This window comes from Hesperophylax consimilis, chromosome 9 (genome assembly GCF_061612785.1).
Source record: "Hesperophylax consimilis isolate HC1 chromosome 9, BYU_Hcon_1.0, whole genome shotgun sequence".
Classification (NCBI taxonomy): domain Eukaryota; kingdom Metazoa; phylum Arthropoda; class Insecta; order Trichoptera; family Limnephilidae; genus Hesperophylax; species Hesperophylax consimilis.
Window position 1 is genome coordinate 26,441,795 of NC_142844.1, and position 21,905 is coordinate 26,463,699.

The 21,905-nt window shown below is 35.2% G+C and overlaps 1 protein-coding gene across 3 annotated transcripts in view; it reads left to right on the plus strand.

Moving 5' to 3' along the window:
• Positions 1 to 10,200: 10,200 nt before the first annotated feature.
• dpp (decapentaplegic morphogen) overlaps positions 10,201 to 21,905 on the plus strand; it is a 34,119-nt gene continuing 22,414 nt past the window's right edge. For all 3 annotated transcript variants that reach the window (XM_089635831.1, XM_089635832.1, XM_089635833.1), the window contains exon 1: positions 10,201 to 10,731. In XM_089635831.1, the coding sequence (XP_089491957.1) occupies positions 10,711 to 10,731 (21 nt within the window). In that variant the 5' untranslated portion in view covers positions 10,201 to 10,710. The remainder of the gene's footprint in view (positions 10,732 to 21,905) is intronic.

Consider the following 21,905-nt stretch of genomic DNA (forward strand, 5'->3'; position numbering starts at 1 on the left):
GCCATTTGCTACGGATTAGAGCAATTAGTTCAGGAGCCTACAAGGGTTCCTGATGTCCAGACTCACCGCTCCAATCTGTTAGACCTATTCTTAACTACTGTGCCACACGGTTATAAGATTGACGTCACAGCGCCTCTGGGATCATCTGACCACTGCCTAGTGACGACATCAATCCCCGTTAGCCTCAGACCAACCAATGAGAGGCTGAGGAGAAAAGTGTGGCACTATAGGTCAGCAGATTGGTTCGGTATGCGGGCCCATTTCAACGCTTTTCCGTGGTCAGCTGTTTGTTTTCGGACTTCGGACCCTTCAAGATATGCCCAGGAGATTGGTGAAGTCATCAAATCGGCGATGGATGGCTTCATACAATCGACTACTAAAGAAACTGGTGTGGGCTCAAAGCCGTGGTTCAGTCGACAATGCTCCGAAGCAGTTCGACGAAAAAACGCGGCTTACCGAGCCTACAACACATCTCGAACGCCCGAAAGCAGATCAGCATACAACAAATCGGCAAAAGAATGCAATGCGGCCGGCATAGTCCAGTGGTAACGCATTGGACTGCCATTCCGAAGGTCGCGGGTTCGAACCCGGCGTGCGGATATAAATTTTATTTGATTAATTTGTGTTATTTCACAATTAATTAATTAAAATAATATATAGTATATTTGCGGCACGTTCCAGAGTGGAAGATACTACCAGTATCGCCCTGGTGTAAGACCACCATTCAGAATTAAAACGTTGCTCCAAATGGCTTTAGCCGTGTTTAGTGACTAGATCTGAATATCCAGGTACTTCCCCACCTTCCTCTTTCCCTTCCCCACTCACCTTCAGCCTCACAACATCCCCCAATTGGGGATGCCATGGTCTCACTGGCTCCAGACGGGAGCAGTTGGGACTCTTGTGAAGTATTCACTATAAAAAAAGAGAATCATTAATAGGTCAAAATTCGAACACGACCTGCAGATCAGCAAAAAGCTGGCTGCCTGCCCGCATGGCAGCAGAGCATTCTGGTCGCTTGCGGGCTCAATAGGTCGAAATTTTTGCAAACCCAGTTTGCCACCTCTTACCAGACCTGACGGCTCACTAGCAAACACCGCCACCAAAAAGGCTAACCTATTAGGGAAAATGTTTGCGGAAAACTCGACCCTCGACGACGGTGGTGCTGTTCCGCCGTCGGTTCCTCACTGCGGCTTCTATATGAAAAAGCTGAGGATCCGGCATCGGGATGTACTCCACGTCATACGGGGGCTCGATGTTAACAAAGCTAGTGGACCTGATGGAATACCTGCCCTGGTATTGCAGAGGTGTGCTGCGGAAATAGTTCCAGTTTTGACAAAGCTCTTCAAAATGTCCCTGAAGTGTGGCACTGTGCCCTCTGGTTGGAAAAAAGCGGTAATTCACCCTATTCCCAAGAAAGGTGACCGCTCCAACCCGGCCAACTACCGCCCCATAGCGATCACATCAGTTCTGTCCAAAGTGATGGAACGTGTGATCAACGACAAACTGCTCACATACCTCGAGAAGAACAAAATTATCAACGACCGTCAATACGGATTCCGGCGGAACCGCTCGTGCGGTGATCTTCTCGCGTATGTGACGCATGTTTGGGGGCGGTGCCTGGAACGTCACGGTGAGACCCAAACGGTCGCACTAGACATATCCAAGGCCTTTGACCGGGTCTGGCACCGAGGACTTGTCAACAAATTGTTGACAAGACTTGTCAACATTCTTACGGACTTCCCGCATCCCTGTGTACGTGGATTGCTGACTTTTTAAGGGATAGGTCGATTCAGGCGGTTGCTGACGCTTCACCTCTTCCTCGCACTCCATAAATGCTGGCGTCCCACAGGGATCGGTTCTGTCTCCGACTTTGTTTTTGTTGCACATCAATGACCTTTTGACATGTGCACCGATTCATTGTTACGCGGATGACAATACAGTTCATGATAGCTTTTTGTTTGACAAACCCCAAAAGGGCACACAAACTCCAACGGCTCGGAGGGCTTTGAATCAGAGAATGGACGGTTATCTCGAGAGTATTTCCTCCTGGGGTAAAAATAATCTCGTCGAATTTAATGTTTCAAAGACCCAATCCTGTCTGATTATGTCTAAAAGGGATCCAAATGATAATCTAGTCTCCTTCAACGGAAGCAATCTTCCGAACAGGCCTTCCATTGATATGCTTGGTGTAACTATAAGTGACCAGCTCAGGTACGCGGGCTCCATCGAAGCCAGAGTAAAGTTGGCCTCTCAGAAGCTGGTCGTACTGTACAGGGCCCGCAGATACTTTAATAGTACACAACTGCTCACCCTGTACAAATCGCAAGTGCGCCCTACTGTCGAATTTGGCAGCCATCTCTGGTCTGGAGCCCCAAAATACCTGAAAAAACCCTTGACTCTGTGCAGAAACGGGCGGTCCGTTTGATAGATTCCCCAATCTTAACAAACGGACTGCAATCTTTAGAGCACAGGCGTCAGGTAGGTATGCTGTCCTTGCTCTATCGGTATTACAATAGAAGATGCTCTGAGGAACTAGCGTCATTGATCCCTTCGTCACCGGTGCGTAGTCAGGATACACGCCAAACGCGCGCCCAACATTTGTACACAGTTGACACTTGTCACATGAGAACGGGTCGCTTCTACGATTCGTTCTTAAGTTCAACAGCTCGGCTGTGGAACGAACTGCCGGCCTCTGTGTTTCCTCCCTCCTACAACATGGGACTCTTCAAGACCCATGTTCACTCCTTCCTCTCCACAAAAAGACCCTCCACACAGCATCCCCAAAGATGACATAGGCCCTGAGGGAAATTATTTTCTTCAGGGCCTCCTGTGTGGAGTAAATATAAAAAAATAAAAAAAATTACCCAGTTAATAAAGTTTTGGTTTCATCACTTTCCATGACTTTAAATAACTTTTTAAAGATGTGATGAATTATCATTTTGGTGATTTATCCGGTTACCCCCAGTAATAATAATAAAAAGGAAGAACGTTTTTGGAGAGATAAATATATTTTTTTATATGCAAATGAATTGTAATCGTCCGTTAAAAAGAGGTTAGTGAAAAATTATACGTAATTAGTTTTAAAATAATACAAATAAAACTGTATATAAATTAGTTTTGTATGTTAAGGCCCCGTAGTAAGGTTTGAAAGGGAGATATATAAATACGAATGTTAGAGGGAGAGTGCTAATAAAAAAACGATAATAATAATTAAGCGAAAATGGTGAAAATATTTGATAAAACTCTACTCATTTGAAATAGAGCAAAAACCTCTCGACAAATGCTCTCGGCATATTGTAAATTCCAGTTGATACTGACAGCTTATTGTGGATGCCTATCTTCCAGAATAGTTATATTAGGTAATGCATTATGTATGTACGTATTTTATTTATTTTTTGGGGAATTCCTTTTCTAAGGTTAAACCTAACTACCTGTACCGCAATAACAACAAAAAATTTAAAAAATCTTTTTTTACATGCAAAACAGTGCAGCAGGTGCAGCTATTTATAGACGATTTTTTTACTGTACACATTTTAGCAACGACACTATTTAACTATTAATCAACTAACATAGAAGGTAAAAGTAAAAATGTATTTAAACTATTCGCTATGTAGTTAAATCTAGGTTTGAACGTTTTGTGTCAAAACTGCCTGACATCCAGTGGGATCAATTATTCAGGTTAATTGTGAGGATTGAAGTGTTGGAAGAAAAACCATTTCAAGCGACGCGACGTTTCGTTTCTGGATGGAGGTCTTTCACCAGAGCTACTATGAGAGGTATTTTCAATACCATTCGATAAACTATTTCTGGTAAAAAAATTTGACAGTTGTTGCTTTTGTCCTGTTTGAACCTGAACACTTGAGCAGGTGCGCGAAAGTTCTGGATTACATTTTACAAGCCGACATAACATTGCAACCATTGATAATCCTAAACATAGCCTTGGGGTTTATTTACAAAATGAAAATAATGTCATACCCTTTTAAAGTACATGATTTACTCCCTCTACCATTAGCCGCGACCTAACTAACCACTTCTCAAACAATAGACTTTTGTATTTTAACATAGCTTTCGAGTGCATTTAATGTCAACCTCAATTATATTTGCATGTTTCCCAATATTTAACAATGCTAATGTTGTCCGTCTTCGACTAGCAACATAATTTAAAATAAAACATTAAATTTATTTCTACCAATTTACTAGGTAGAAATATTATTTTTCAGATGGAAGTGACCATTTTGAAATAGGCATTTTGTTTTTTTAGGCATAGCCAAACTTAAAATACTAAAGGCGATGCCATACGTAGTAATGCAAAATCATGTGTTTTTGGTTTCGAAATTTGGTCGCCTAGAAATGTTTCAGATGCTTTAATTAAATACTGCGAGTAGAATACATTTTGGCCTTTGAAATAATCGAGTATTTTTTAAATAAGTCTTTTTATAAGCCCAGAAAAAATTATGTAAGGGCCTATGAAAACTGATTTAAAGTTCAAAATCTCCTACTTATGAACCCATTTTCGGTTATGATTTTATTGTATAGTGTGGAAAATTAAGTTATTTATAAAATTATCGAAAAAAAAAAAAATTTTATGCCGCAACATCCACAAAATAAAATAAAAGGCACTTATTGGCCATGTTTTTTTCTTACATAAATCAAAACAGGCGGATGATGCTAAGCGGGAATTTAAACCTTATCGCCATCTACGTAAGGGTTGTTATTGATAGCGGCTCAATTTAAAATATTACACGACGTAGTGCATCGCCTTAAAATACCACGGAACGTAAAAAATCACGGGATATTATAATAATTGAGGATAATATTAAGTGTTTGATAATTGTATTTTTTGTAACAAATAGCGCTAATGATATCCTCAATGGAATCTCCCGTGCGGAAAATTTCATTTTCAAACTATTAAAATTTAGTTAGTGTGGATAATATGAAGTAATTATAAATATACAAGCTGCACTCCCGGCGTTGTTCAGGCATTGCACAGAGTTTTAAAAAAATGTTTAAATGTTCCTCTTGTTTTGAAGGTCAAGTGTGCAAAATTTCATCAGTCTCGGAATTAAACTATTAATTTGTATAAAAATCTAACAAATGCCGGCCGCCATAGACAATCTCTTTTATATACATATCTAAAATGAACCCAGCGTTGCTCGGAGATTATCAATGGTTTGGAGTAAAGTTTTGGGGTTTTGAATTATAGTAGACTGGGTATAGTTTCAATAATATTTTCAATAATTGAAAAGTACATTTTGCAGGTATTTGATTCACTTCATCGTGCTGTGTTTTCCTCGGGGATCCCCAACTTCTTCTATCATTCAATTACACTTCATATAATGTCACAAAACCCCTTTCTTCGTTCATCCGCTCTTTATACCCAAACAATCTAAGCATCTCTTTCTTAAACTTATCCATTTCGCTTACATCCGCCTTATACATACCTCCGCCTCTCTTTACCACAGATAAACTCAGACTGTCATATTACACGCGAAAAATTACGCACAATTTCATTTCAAGAAAAAGAATTAAAATAGTGGGTAGATACTGAATGATTGTATAAAAAATGGAAACAAATTAAATTTAAATTGAGAAGCTTTTTCACAAAAAGGAATATTTACAAAAAAAATTCTTCGTGGGAGAGTTTTAAGGAAATAAATTACTCGGGTTAATATTTTATGATTAACTCAAATTCAGCTAACTGTTCTTTCGGTGAATTTTAACAATTCTTCAAATTTCAAAGTTAATTTTCAAGTTATAGATTTTTTCAAGTTCTATTTTTATTTATATTGTCAAGCAACTAGCCTATACTAATATAATAACAGAACTTGAATAGGACTTTCACAGAACCCGAAAATGAACGTTGAAATTTGATGATTTGTTCAAATTCTGCGAAACAACCCATTCTTGGACATAATGAATTAACATGACATTATTTAAATATGTTTGCTTTATGGTTTATAATTAACATTTATAATTTTCTATTACACATAAAGCACGTACATAATTAGTTTAGAAAAATCTGAACTACCCATTTCCTAGACACCTACATAGAGAATAAAAATTTAAAAAAAAAACATTTCACGAAGAACTCTTTAAGATTACGCTCACTTCGAGTTCTGAGTTTTGAGATTTCAGCTTTGAGCTCTGAGCTTCGAGCTTTAGGCTTTGATACATGGGACTTGAGTTTCGAGGTTTGAGCTTTGATTTCGACCTTTGAGCTTTGATCTTTGAGAACACAGTGACCTTTATCTTGGTTCAAAGGTCAAGTCTGTAAAATTTCCTCGATCTCGGAATAAAACGTAGATTTGTATAAAAAATAAAGCCACTCCTAGACTCTTTTTTATTTATGTAGATATTAATAGATAATTTATAACTGATCCCGGCGTCGCCCGGGCTTCACGCAGGGTTTTTTCAAAATCACATGTAGACAGTAATTTTCACTATCAAAATACTGCTACAAGGGATGGGAAAAGGGGATTGGGGAGTTTTTAAAAGTTGTGTGTAGAAAGCGACATTTATTTTATTTTGAAAGTCAAGTGTGCAAATTTGTGCAGTTTTTGCCGGGGTGCCCTGGTTCATCGAGTGAGGGATGCGCTTGCCCACTATCTACGTGGCTTACCAGATCGAGAGAGGCTAGTTTGGGAAGACCATTTGACCTCTCCAACTGATCTCTCGACCCATCGCCTTTCGCCGCAATGGGAGGGATATAATAATATGTCCGTCACTCCTGAACGCACTGATCCCTAGATTCCTAACCAACCCTCATACCTTTTTACGTTACCAGAACTTCCACTCCTTCCTTTCTTTAAAAAAGCCCATCCACACAGCATTATAAAAGATGAAATAGAACGTGAGGGATTTTTTTTAATCTGGGCCTCCTGGGTGGGTTTAATGTTAAAAAAAACACGCGTGGACATAAACGCATTTCTCTGAAATTCAATGATATCACAGCATATACCTGCCGGTTTTATCCAATCGGGATTTGGCTCGGTTGGTAGACTTCCAGTGCCTGGATTGGAAGGTTCTATCAGTCAAGCCAAAAAAAATATTATAATACTGACACTTCAAAATAGATGTTTATAGTAAAAAACTTTGCTTTTCCTGGTTGAATATTTGTCTTTTTTATTTATGAAGGATTAAATCCAAATACATATTCGGTGAATTAAAATGAATTCATTTCAGTGACTTGATTAAATTAATAATAAACACAGATATTACAGGCGTCCATAAAAGAACGACAAGACTCAGCATAAATTAAGCACTAAAGAAAAAGTTGATTTCTATATGGGAGTCTATTATGAATCCGGTTCACGGTTATTTATTTAACACCTTATGCGAAAATATCGCATATTTCTGAAGGTTTTCGCACAAATTAAGCGATAATAATGCCATTAAGTTAAATTACGACCTGAATTTTGTATGAAAATCGAGAAATACAAACTTATGATCAATTTATTGGCTTCTTGTGGCGCCAAGTAGTGCGGAATTCCTTAAATTTATTCGCTTATTTTTCTTGACGCAAATATTGTGGCGCATTTGGTTTCAATTTTAATTATATATAAATTTATGTAGTCCTGCCACCAGCAATACTAAGTTTTAAACTAGTTTTTTAGATAAAATATTTATTATTTGGTGCTCTATGGCCACGGATACAATGTTTAACCTAACCTAACCTAACACAAAAATCCTTCAAACTTTGAATTTTATATTATTAAGGTGACATAAGAATCTAAGATACCCCCGTTAATCCGCTCAATGCTCACATTTTAATTATTTCCGATGAACGTATTACCAAAATCTCAAATGTTTCTAGAGGGTTCTCTACGGATATAAGTTATTTACATTTAAGATTAATAAAAATAGGACCTAAGCCATTAAAATATTTTACCTAAAACGGTTGGAAAATTAGGTATGAAACGTTCAACTAGGAAATTAGCGGTAAGCACCAGTTTTATTTTTCTGGACGATGAATTAGTAACTCTAGAAACCTTTGAGATTTTAGTTATATGTTTACGACAAAATAATTAAAACAAATGAATATTGTTTTTTCATAAATTCATCACTGATGTCGTTAAGATTCCCACTTTATTTTAGAGATGTGATAAGGCAAATTCAACCGCAGGTCTGTCCGAATACTCCGCGCGTCGCAATGTTTGTGCACACTTACATTCTTTAAGATTTTGGCTTTATTTTAGGGTATTGTCTAGTCTTAAATACTATTTGTATGTTTTGTAATCAGTATTATGTAAAATATATGAATGATTCTTGAACTGGGAAAGGCGTATATAAGGAAAAGGTTCAGGGCGATCAAACCCTCCTCCCCCCCGTCGGACTCAGTATTGTGTAAAAGTAAAAGAATAGTACTCGTAGATTGAAACTTCCCGAGTTGTTCTTTGTTTATTCATCAAAATTTTTATTTATTTATTTTTAAATAAAATGTTTTCCCTAAAAGGCTACATAGGCTTACAAATAAACACAGTTCCGTCGATATTTTCACTATTTCCATAATAAAAATTTTAATCAGAAATTTCTTCCTTTTTTTTGCTTACATCATTATCTTCTATTGCTTATATAAAAATTGTTGTTTCTTTGTTTGTCCCGTACGCGTTCCTACTCTATGCATCCGATTTCGATGAAAATATCAAAGCTTGTTCTTATTAGTACGCGTAGTGTTTAGAGAGTGGTTTGAAAGGTAAAAGATGTCTGGGACGTCCGAGGAAGATTTCAAGACTACAAAATCCCATTCATGGAGCTGGGTAAAAATTATTATTATTTTTTTATTTGGTACAATATTTTTTACATTTAAAAGTTTTCCAGTAATGTTGGCCTCACTGGGTGGCTTGCCCGTGCTGAGGCCTTCATTTTATAATATGAAAATATAATCTACATAATACATTTAAAGAGAAAATGATACATTTGAAATATAATCTTGTGTGTTTGTGACTGATGTGTGTTTAAATTAGTTTTGTGTGTTACGTGTAGGTTTTATTTTTATTTTATGCTATGACATTTTGGTAATATTGTCTTTTTTGTTCTTTAATCCATTTTGTAATTTTGTGTGTGAATTTATTTTTATTTTCCTCAATTTAAATTTCAAGTTTTACACTGTTGAAAGCTTTTATAGCATGGTATTGGTATTGTCTTAGTCCAAACCTTGAATTTACTGTCGGAGTTTTTATGTTTTCTTTGTACGCTTGTCTAACTGATCTGTTAGTGTTATTTTGTTATTATTAATTATTGCTATGTTAATTTGAATGTATTACTTAATAAATAATTAAATACATTCCTGGAAAACACAACAATATTATTTGCACCATCTCTTTTATCAATGTGATATAAATAATAAGATGTCTTAAGTAGAGGTCGCAAAAAATGCCGCCCCCTATCAATTTCATAGCTACGCCAGTGAAAAGATTATATTCTGACTTAAATTTAAATTATACAGTTTTTTAGTCCTTGCTTTTAACTTGCTGTTGATAAAAAATAAAATCTTCCATGCCGAAGCCTTTCATGAAAATAATCTGTTTGCTGAAAGCGATCTCACTCCATTTCAAAATTGTTTTTGTAAGTATTTATAAAGCGTATGTACAAGTACCTACGTAAATTTGCATCAGAGTGTCTAATACTTTTACATTAGTACCTACCTAAATATATATTGTGTAAAAGCGACAGTAAATGCAAATAATATATTTTTTTCTTAATAAATTTGGGTTGTTTCACAAAATTTCAATATTTTACCAAATTTCAAAGTTAACATTAATGTTCTCTGGAAATTCTGTTATTATCTCATCGTGGAACGTTTGTTTCACATTTATTTGCTTGAATAATAACATAATTAGAATATTAACTTTGAAATTTATTGAATTGTTTATGTCCGTTTAAAGGTTATAGTGTGTTCAAAGCTGGCGGGAGAGAGCGTTCGAAGTTATTTTCCGGGATTGTGCATCCTTATCGGCAGCGGGAAGGCGGCCCCCTCGCCTAGATGTGGAGATATTGGTGTTTTTTTGTCTATTTTCCTGGACAACCACCCCGAATGGTTTGCTATACATAAGGGGCATCCTCAACAATGAGGTTCGAGCCCACCTTTTCGGTTAGTAGGCCGATACCTCGCTGCCATTGGCCGGCGCGGGCGGGAGCCGGCGAGCGGGCGCAGCGGCGAGTGCCTCGGCAGTATCTCCGCTATACTAGTCACTGCAAGGTGCAAGCCACACACTGCTCGCAACACCCTGCTGCTGCTGCTACCTACCTACCTTACCTCTCTATCTAAACTCACTACTGCCTACTGCCTACTGCCTCACGTTTACTACTATACTGTACTGTACTGAGCGCGCACCGCACAGAACCGAGTCGAGTCGGTGGCAGCACTTAGCGGAGCACCAAACCCGTTTAGTCAGAAGCGAAATGCCACTCTGTCTGGGCGTCTCGAGCGATACTCCGCCACGGTTGTAGTGAAATCTCAAGTTCCAAATCCACGGGAATACTGCTTCATTTTCCTCATTCCTTTCTGGAATACAGATACGGAGTACTGTGAATTGTGGGAACTAGTGCCATGTGTGTGCGGGTTGTGACCACGTACAAATTATTGTTATAGTGAATGAAATTTTCTTCAATGGTGGTGACTTATGTTGTGAAAAATTACAAAATATTGGAGTTTTCGTGAGATGTTATCTTTACTGTTTGTGCGCAGACAATTGAGGACTTTTCTAACGGATGACGAGATTTTTGTTCAAGGTATTTTGCGCTTCTTTATATCCCCTATTGAAAGCTGGAGAAACGTGCCTCACTTGTTTATAAGTCTAGCAGCTTGCTCTCACGAGATATTTAGTGTCAAGTGTATTATCTTCTCGTGCGAGTACTTGCCGCGAGCTGCGACCACTGCCTACCATCTCCCTACTCACTACTCGTACCACTTGCTGCAGCTCTGGTGCTCCAACTCTTTTCCTTACAGATTTGTGTTTTGTTTCTCCAACCAAACTAAACCAGTTTCTCTGTGGATGTGAGCTACGTCTTGTCTAGAGATTCCCGGAGCCAGGGTTCGATTCCCCGCCACCCACCGAACCCAACGTTTTCATAATTCAGGACATTTTCAGGATATTTTATATTTTTCAGGAGTTTGATAAAATTGTGCATGAACTTGTCAAAACATTATTCCATGTTGTTAGTATATGTACACAGTAGAAACAGATTTTTTTTAAATGCATGTTAGCCGCTGTTTTTATGATTGCCGACTTCAGAGTCAAACCCGGCGGCAGCAGATTTTTGTTGATCAGTTTCACTTAAAAAACTACCTCAACTATGGATTTTTTTAACATTACGTATACATACACAAAATTCCTTGCAAAATTCGTATTTAGAAATATTCGAGTTTCATTTAACTGTTGGTTGAATTAAAACTAAATCATTGTCTTAATTTAAAATAATGATACAAACATAAAAATTAAAAGCAATGTGTTTGGCAAGCAGCAGTTCAAGACCTCTCAAAATCCAAGGATTTCATCTCGCTTAGTAATAGTAATCGTGTAATAAATTTTACTTGTTTTAACAGTGGTATTAAACGAAAGTATGTCTGATTAAAATACAAAGAACTTCAAGATGTTTTATTGAGTAGTAAATTTGAACATCCTGGACATTAAATTTATTTGAATAATATTAAATTTAATTATATGCATTCAACATTATCTGTAACAAACTTGGAAGCAATAAAAGAAGTTGTATTGACATTTTACCAATGCGAATCAAAGTAATTTATCTATGAATAATCTTGTGAATGAAGACATTATACGAATAGATACTAAAATAAAATATAAACACCTGCAAAAGTCGTTCGCAGATACCTGGCAAAATTACAGTTTCCGCTGTATCGATATTAAGAAAAGGGGGCGTAAAAGTTTGCCTTCTCCGAACATAAATAATTTACTATTTCAATGCTTTTTGTTTAAACCGAGTGCAAGCACCTGCAACAATCGTTATGATCGACGGTTCCTAATAACATGATTAAAATCGCACATGTTTATTGTATGTTTATAATAATTATCTCCTTATCACGATTTATTTCTATCACCATTAACAACAAAAACATAAGCTATTTCAACCAACACTATCAACTTTGTAAAGGCGATGCCATACGTAGTAATGCAAAATCATGTGTTTTTGGTTTGAAAATTTGGTCGCCTAGAAATGTTTCAGATGCTTTAATTAAATACTGCGAGTAGAATACATTTTGGCCTTTGAAAAAATCGAGTATTTTTTAGATAAGTCTTTTTATTAGCCCAGAAAAAAATAATGTATAAGGCCCATGAAAACTTCTTTAAAGTTCAAAATCTCCTACTTACGAACCCATTTTCGGTTATGATTTTATTGTATAATGTGGAAAATTAAGTTATTTATAAAATGATCGAAAAAAAATAAATATTTATGCCTGACAAAATAGAATAAAAGGCACTTTTTGGCCGTGTTTTTTTCTTGCATAAATAAAAACAGGCGGATGGTGTTGAGCGGGAATTTAAACCTTATCGCCATCTACGTAAGGGTTATTATAGATAGCGGCTCAATTTAAAATATTACACGACGTAGTACAGCGCCTTAATATAATTTTAATTTTATTAGAATAAACATTGTCCGATAATTGGCTGTTTATTATTATGGATGCGTTTCATTTGATGTTTAAAGAAACCCGAGCCGTATATCAATTGTAAATTTTCCCTTATCAACCGCGAAAAGTAGTCACATAAACACATAAAATAAAATTAATTCCGTTGTGTAATAATGTGTTCATATTATTATTATTAGAAATACGTGCTTGAAACTGTGTTTCTGAAACCATCACGCCATGATTTACGAGTACATTAGTACCCAATCTATAAACAAAATAACTGCTGAAATCACGTTCCAAATCAAACTGAAAGAAAAGTTTATTTCAGTGCATAGATATGACTTTTATATGTTATTATTGTGTATTGTAGTTATTTATAGGATTTGCTTATGCCACTTGATTTGTTATCCTTAGTTAAAACACACGGTTTGTTATATTCTAAACATTCTGTGATTGAAAATTGTGTTTTTAAATAAATAAAAAGATTTCTAATGCGGGCTAACACCATAATCTAAGAAATCCATGACAATTCGTGCATTCTTAGGCTGAAGGTTGTTTTTTTTAACATCAAACAAACAATGTTTCAATTACAAATCAGAATCATGTACCACAAAATAATATTGGTTATATTTTTACGATCAGGATTATTTAAATTTTGTAACAGATTTTTATAAAAAAAACGCATTTCTTTCATTTTTTTACAATAAAAGGAAAATTAAATTAGTGTACATAGTAGGTACACATAAAAGAAATTTATGAACGATGTGGTAACTTTTGTACAATTTATTATGCAAAAAACATATATATATGCACACGGTGTTGGCTAAACAACCATATAAATTTGATCACAACATTAATGTTGATTTAGTGGAGAGTTTTTTTTTACAGATAATAATCAAAAAATAATAACATATCTCAGCTACCACTTTTCTACGTGTGTGTTAACCAGTTTTTGTGTCGTATATGTATTGTTACCCAGTTTTTCTCACTTATAAATGTGTGTTTCCCCGTTTTTCTCTCTTATATGTGTGTGTAACCCAGTTTTCACTCTTATATATGTGTGTTACCCAGTTTTTCACTCTTATATGTGTGTGTTTCCCAGTTTTTCTTTCTTGTATGTATATGTTAACCAGTTTTCTCTCTTATATGTGTGTGTGTGTGTGTTACCCAGTTTTTCTCTCTTGAATTTGTTTGTTTTCCAGTTTTTACAAACATAGTAGCTTTTAAATATCTTTCAAATGGTGTAAATATGTACATTACCTAATAGGTATTCGAACACAATTTCACTTCCACCAATATTTTACAAATGTTAGAATTTGCACAGCGTTATTATGATTTTGTATACAGAACACATGTGCCTTACGTATATGTTTTCTGTTTATAAATTTATTTAACATTCTGCCATGTTTAAAGTATCACAGCAAGTATGTATGTAGAGTCCTATTTGACCTATTCCAAGTATTATGCGTGTGCCATGAATCGAAACTAACAATGACCGACGGCTTTGTGAATTTGTTTTTAATTGCTCCCGTGAAAAAACCTTTGAAGTAGGTACTCAAAATGCAATTAAAAATCAATTAAAATAAGTATATACTAATACTAGTTAATTTTTGGACGATTTATAATTTCTATGGTGTTTGTAATTTTATATACTTAACACATTCACTGCCGGGAGCTTGTGTTACCATTCAAATTACATTATATGATTGGTACTGAATTAATCTGTTCCACTTCAGAGCTTTAAGCTCATAGTCTCTGAAGGCAAACGTCACGGGTTTGAAAGTCAGCGAGGGCTAGTAAAAAAAAACCTTAACAGATTTTAGTTATGAAAGGTGCGGATAAAATATGCACCTCGTTTCGGAGTGGAAAATACTCACAATATCGCCCTGCTAAGAGAACACCCATCAAAATGGAAAAGTTGCTTGAATTGCATAACATTACTTACGAGTAGATCTGAATAGCTAGGTACTTCTCCATCTTCTCATTCTAATTCTTCAGTGTTTTGTGAGGACTAAAATCTGTTTAGCCTGCTTCTACGGAATCTTAAATAATAATATGTTTGTTAGATCTGCATAACCTAGATGTGCACGGTTTTCAATAATAAAAAAAATCATTAATCATCTCTCGATAGCGCAATCCATTCACCGTAACTGTTGCTCCAGCCTCATTTTTGGAAAAGTAAGGTCCAATGACTCCGCCGGACAATAAACCGCACCAAACAGTCACACGTTGAGGATAGAGAAGCTTTTCAACAATAACTCTTGGGTTAACCGAGCCCCAGATGCGACAATTTTGCTTGTTGACGAAGCCACCGAGGTGGAAATGGGCCTCATCACTCAAGTGATTTACATTTGATTCACTCAAGTGAATTTTAATAATTTCAATGCCTTGTTGAAGCGTGTACCGTTCTATTTTTATTAATGGCGTAGTTTCTACTTATCAAATGTCAAAAAATGACAGTTTGAAAAGTAACATCTACCGAAATAGCGAGCTATTCAAAAAAACACTTCTTATTGGAAAACCCTGTATTTGAGATTTTCTCGGCCAAAAGTATTAAAATGGTTTATTTTTGGGATATTATGCCACGTTGCGCTACCTTTTTCTTTAGCCCATCGGGGTATATGTGTAATCTGTCCTGACATTGCCTTTGGTTTACACATCTGCTCTGATGCTATCCGAAACGTTGGCTAAATAAGGAGCTAGCTCCACACGGTATAATACTCCAAAAATAAACCATTATGACTGTTTAACCTAAGTTAAAAATGTTATTATTGTAGATTATATACCCACCTTCGTAGGTATCCACATATTTTTCGCCTTACTTACAACAATTATGTACGTCGTACAATATAAATTAATTGATATCATAAACAAATTTAAAAAAATACAATATTGTTCTGATATTTAAAAATAATAACAAGGTTTGAATATGTTTGATTATCCTTATCACTTTTTGTCTCGATTTCGTTGAATGAAATAATTATATAACACAATAAAAAAATAACTCGTAGTAAAATATTGCATTCTAATTTGGTTGGGATTTCCCTTATCTGCGGCAGTACAGCAGCATTTCGCTAGATAAGCAAAATTCTATATTATGTGTGTATAGTTTTCGGATTGAATAGTTCAGAGAATTCATTGTTTAGTAGACAGTCCCCTTGGTATAAATACATAGGATAGACCAGCAATTCTCAACCCGGTATACTTAAGACCCCGCATTCCTAATTTCTACCGATCTATATTACTCTTGAACACTTTTTATAGTTCCTAAAAAAAAGAATGTTATTTTTTAAGATAATATCTAAACATTTGTAGAGCTCAAACTCAAAAGAAAAAAATCACAATCATACTCCAAAATGTATTAAAAAAAAATTCTTCTTTATTTAATATGTTACATTAAAAAAAAATAGCGTATATTCGAATGAAACTTGGGCATTTGTCTAAAGATTTTCGGTCTATTTTAAACGAATCGTGTTTTATTAAATATTTTCACGCGATGCACTACGTAGTAATTCAAAATCACGTGATTTTGGTATGAAAATTTGGTTGCCTAGAAATGTTTCAGATGCTTTAATTAAATACTGCGAGTAGAATACATCTTGGCCTTTAAAATAATCGAGTATTTTTTATATAAGTCTTTTTATAAGTCCAGAAAAAAGAATGTATAAGGCCAATGAAAACTGCTTTAATGTTCAAAATCTCCTACTTTCAAAGCCATTTTCGGTTATGATTTTATTGTATTATGTGGCAAATTAAGTTATTTATAAAATTATCGAAAAAAATAATATTTATGCCTGAACATCCACAAAATAAAATAAAAGGTACTTTTTGGCCGTGTTTTTTTCTTGCATAAATCAAAACAGGCGGATTATGTTAAGCGGGAATTTAAACCTTATCGCAATCTACGTAAGGATTGTTATTGATATCGGCTCAATTTAAAATATTACACGACGTAGTGCATCGCCTTTTTCAGACAGAAGTAACTCTATTAATTTACCTATTTATACCACAAACACTCTATAACCAGTTACATAGCAGAGTATTTATTACAGAGGACGAAATTGATAATTAAAAAGCTCACGGTTTGGGAGTTTTCTGTTTCACAGCTTTTGGCTTAAATGGAAAGCTTTTTTTTATAGTCAACACAATTATTTTTTATAAAAACGCAAAGCGCATCAATTAATTATTCATCATTTGGATTGGGCTACTTTGTTTTAATTATTTTTTCGAAATTTCAAACGGTCATAATATCATTATAATATCTGAACCGCAACATAAGAAAATGATCGAATTGAAAAGTGCATTAAATGCACTTTCTACGCGCAGCTAATAATTTGTAGCCGATTCCTGGTATTGTTGTTTCCTGTCGTCTTTCCGTAAGAAATATTCGCATTTGATACGCTTCGACTCCGCTATAAAATACCCACAACCGTACCTACGAACTACGAGCTACGTGCTGCTCATATATCGAATTACTGAGAAGTAGTCATGAACGAGTACAAGTTGTTATAATAATAAAATCGCTGTGATAAATAATACTATGCGGAATTTCAATGAAAAACCGCACGCGTCGCTTTGAGATTTGCTCTTTTTTACAAACATTTTTTTGAATTTCTTAGTTTTGTTTATAACGCTTTATTCAGAGTCTAATTTGCAATGAAACTATTTATTGATTTTACATTGTCGTGAAGGGTTATTTCGTTTAACATTTGTATGTTTTTGCTCTAGCTGTGTTTAGTGACTAGATTTGAACAGCTAGGTTAACTTCCCCATCTCCTTTCCCTCGCTACAACCATCAGCCTCACAATTTTACCACAATTGGGCGGTGCCACAGTTGAGACTCTTGTTCGGTATTTACATTTTTTTTATATCCGAAGTGTCATCTACTGAAGATTAAAGCAATATTTTTTTGGTTAAGACAAGCCCAGTTAGCCGAATATCATAATATTAAAATCCTGGTCACAAGACTAAGTTAATTTTCAACTTCTGTGAATGTCCTATTCTAATTCGGTTGTTATTCCATTATGGACCAGTTGGTTTACAGAACTGAAATAAAAACAGAACTTAAATAGAACAGATTGAAAATTATCTTTGAAATTTGATAAATTGTTCAAATTCTGTAAAACAATTGGCTCTGGTAAAACACTTTTATTTACTGGTGTGAATTTGATAAGTAATTTGAACGAAACATTACAACTAAAAACTTGACAGGATGTAGAATCTGTTTTCTTTAAACTTTTGAAAACCAAATGATCACGCTTTAACCAATTTCAAGGGTATAGCTTTTTTATCATTTTGTACTTGCCTCGTTTCTTCCTGAAATCAAAGAGCACGTATTTGTTTTTGCATGCGAACGTGGCTTTTATATTTCGGTTCCTTTTACGTGCACAAATGTGCTTTAATATACAATGTACTCAATTACACGGACCTGAAGAGTTAATGCTATCAAAGATGTTGAGTTTCCTCGGAATACTTGTATTTTACTTACACATGCTCAATTCTCGCAAGAATGCGGATGAGCCGTAATTTTGTAGTGATTACAACACTTGTGCAAGTGTTTGGTATACGTACATACCTACGTCTAGTATTCATATTAATAATCCTCGTAATTTGGACGCTGGGCAGCGTTAGATTCTATATAAGTAGGAAACTTTCTCGCTGATGCAATAAAGCCATGCCACAGCCGCTAACTGCTGCGTGTGGCCAATCTCTTTTTAATTATTCTAGTAATGAGATAAAATTAAGCACTTTTTAATGGTGTTTCTAACGGAATACGATTGTAGAGGCTTAATGCGTGCAAGGGCCAAGAACAATTTGCAGCTTATCTCATGTTACAGTAAAACATGGAGACATAATAAGGAATTTAGTTTTTTTATAATTCTCGCGTGAGTAACCGTGGGTTTCCATCTTCAAAGATGCTGTGTGAAACGTCCTATAAGGGGTGAATACGGATCTTGGAGAAAACTTGTTATTATTACTAAAGGAAATAGTATGCTATTCCCAAGCTGTTGAGTAAGGAGACTATTAAGACGTGCATTTAGAGTCAAATTATTATCTTGAAACATAAATGCACAAATTATATTTAATCTTGCATCTTTAAGGCGATGCACTACGTCGTGCAATATTTTAAATTGAGCCGCTATCAATAACATCCCTTACGTAGATGGCGATAAGGTTTAAATTCCCGCTCAACACCTTCCGCCTGTTTTTATTTATGCAAGAAAAAAACACGGCCAAAAAGTGCCTTTTATTCTATTTTGTCAGGCATAAATATTTATTTTTTTTCGATCATTTTATAAATAACTTAATTTTCCACATTATACAATAAAATCATAACCGAAAATGGGTTCGTAAGTAGGAGATTTTGAACTTTAAAGCAGTTTTTTTAGGCCTTATGCATTATTTTTTTCTGGGCTTATAAAAAGACTTATCTAAAAAAATACTCGATTGTTTCAAAGGTCAAGATGTATTCTACTCGCAGTATTTAATTAAAGCATCTGAAACATTTCTAGGCGACCGAATTTTCAAACCAAAAACACATGATTTTGCATTACTACGTATGGCATCGCCTTAATAATAATATTGTAGTATTAGTGTGTTGCCTGCGTGACAGCATTTTATTTAATTAACTCCCTTCAAATGCCGAAGTTGCCTCAAAAATACGAAAAATTTAATAATTTAATGGCTAGTGTACCATAATTTAAAACTTATATAAATAAAGTGGCGTACTAGATATTTGATATATCTTTTATTTAAACAAAACATTATTCAGTTTAGTAGGGTATTTTTTACTCTAATCTAGATTTAAGTTTTGTGTGAAAAAGACCGCCTTACAGCCTCAAAATATGTGTGGCCATCATTAAACCATCGGTATTAACAAAATAAATTCAAGCTGCGTAATTTTTTCTTGCGCCTTTTTTTTTCTTCCAATGGCTGGCGCCATACCTTTATGCGGAGCTGAAAGACATCTAATTCGTAAACAATATCAGAGGCTGTAAGTGGAAGAGCCATAAACCTTTGCGCGACAAGTGACAGCGGAGGGAGGCCGCCATAAAACGTCAAAAGGACAAGCCGCTAGAATATTTTACCTGGCGATATTACAGCACGCACTCTGGGGGACTTATGAATGGACCCGTAGTTTGTTCCCACCGGAAAAGCTTTATCAAACAAAAAATATGACGTTGCATCGTCATAACTTACCCCCCGAGAGGCAGCCCAGGACCAGCACTCGAAAATACCTTAATTGCTGTGGGAAGTTTACCGCAGTGTCACTTTTAGTATAATTTCAGAAATGAGATTACATTTGAAAGAAAAACATTCATTTTTTACAAATCTGCATAAGATGCTGCATGTAGAGTATTAAAAAAAAATTAATTCAAAAATGGTAAAACATTCCACAGTGCGCTTAGCACGAGAACGTGTTGATAAAATAAATTGAAATATTGCAATCTTGGTAGATGATTGTAGCACAGAATCCTGGTTTTCATTTGTTAATTTGCTTTTGTTTTGAGATTTTTTTTTTTTATTTGCGATATAAATATGAATATTAAAAAAAGGTTAGTCAAAAATGTATTTTGTGCTAGTTTTAATTAGATGTAAAAGTTTTATTTTACTTTAAAACTAATAAAAAGGTAAAGGGATTAGGAAAATAGGATAAGGAGAAGGATAGGAGATGATCTCAGTACATTCTGTACCCATTTATTAATCTGTGGTGGTACGAAATACTTCGGTTCGATATTTCTGAAGGTTATTGTTAAGAATGTCGATATTACGAAATTGTGCAGCTAAACGTGCGTCAGTAAAGCGTAAATAACGATTTTCGTTAAGCGAACATCCATATTTAGTAATAATATCATGATGTAGCTATAATTAGCACGTTTTGTTTACAAACTAATCCGGTGACTGCATAACATGATTAATTCAAAACTTAATAACATAACAAGTACCTAAAACCACAGATTAACGCCGAAGAACCGTTGAGCCAACAAGGTCTCCAGTCGCAACCACCGTTCAGCTGCTTGCAATCCGCTGCAACAGAGAACTTGTCAAGTATAAAGTGACCATATGACTCGTCGTGTACTGTCACTTTATGTTTTATCAAAAATGTGCCACAGTTCGTGACCCGTTGATAAGTTTGTATGAATGATGGACTCCTTTATATGTAAGCGGATTCATGAACTTGGTTCGTGGGGACTTCACAATATAAATAAATAAAATAATATTATAAATCGTTCTGTTTACTCACTCGGATATTTACCAGAGTTCACCGAGATAAATCTCTCCTCGAGTCTCCATCGCGATAGCGGAATAAATATGCGGGTATTAAATTAATACTTCTTCATTTAACGGCAACTTTTCATACACATATGTCGTTATTAGGCCACCCATAAAAGACTGAATTCTGAATTATAGATAAATCAGTTTCAATTTCTAAAATGGCAATTAAAGAAATTTTCAGTTAAAAATATTACATTGTAATATTATTACATTGTACTACATCATTTTTCTGAATTCTCCAAGCAAACACTATAATTTTAAAAATGATCGCACGTAAATACAAACCAAAAGTTCTAGAGTTCATTAAACCGGAGTTACATACGGAGCCTCAACCAAAATCATTTTTCTTTATATGAATGTATTTACTTAATTAGCCTTAATTAGAAAATTCTTAAAATAATTTATTTCACATTGGAGGTGGGTATATGGGTACCGCTGCCCCGAGAAATATTAATTGGATAAACGACACCTCAGCCATATGTCACCCGAAGTAGTTCGCTGCGTTTGGTGGTTTAGCAGGGGTGACCGGGTTCATAGGGTGAGAATTGTCTAGGTCTTGGCGGCTGATGCTTCTGCCTACCTACTGTGGGAGTGAGATCTATTTACCTCTCCAGCAGGTCTCTCTCTACCCATCGCCTTGCACCACAGTGGGAAGGATGAATTCAAACTTCCATCACTTCTGGACACACTGACCCAGACCTTTCTCTCCTTCATTTCCTCCACACAGCATCCCCAAAGATGAAATAGGTCTTAGAGTCTCCTGTGTGGAGACAATGTAAAAAAAATACTTTAGATTTCACTCTTATTTCCTGATTTGAGAATATTTAATTACGAATATATTTACTATTACCAACTGTTAGATTTTCTTATGATTTTTGACTCCTGTATGAAAAATCGTTTTTATTATGAACATTGCTAGGCTGGCCAAAACTCTAACTAAAAGAAGAGTTGGAAAATTCACTCTTAAATAGAAATTCAGAAGATGAAATAAAGCTCGATCGATTCCGCACAAAAATCTCAAAATAGTCTGGCTGAA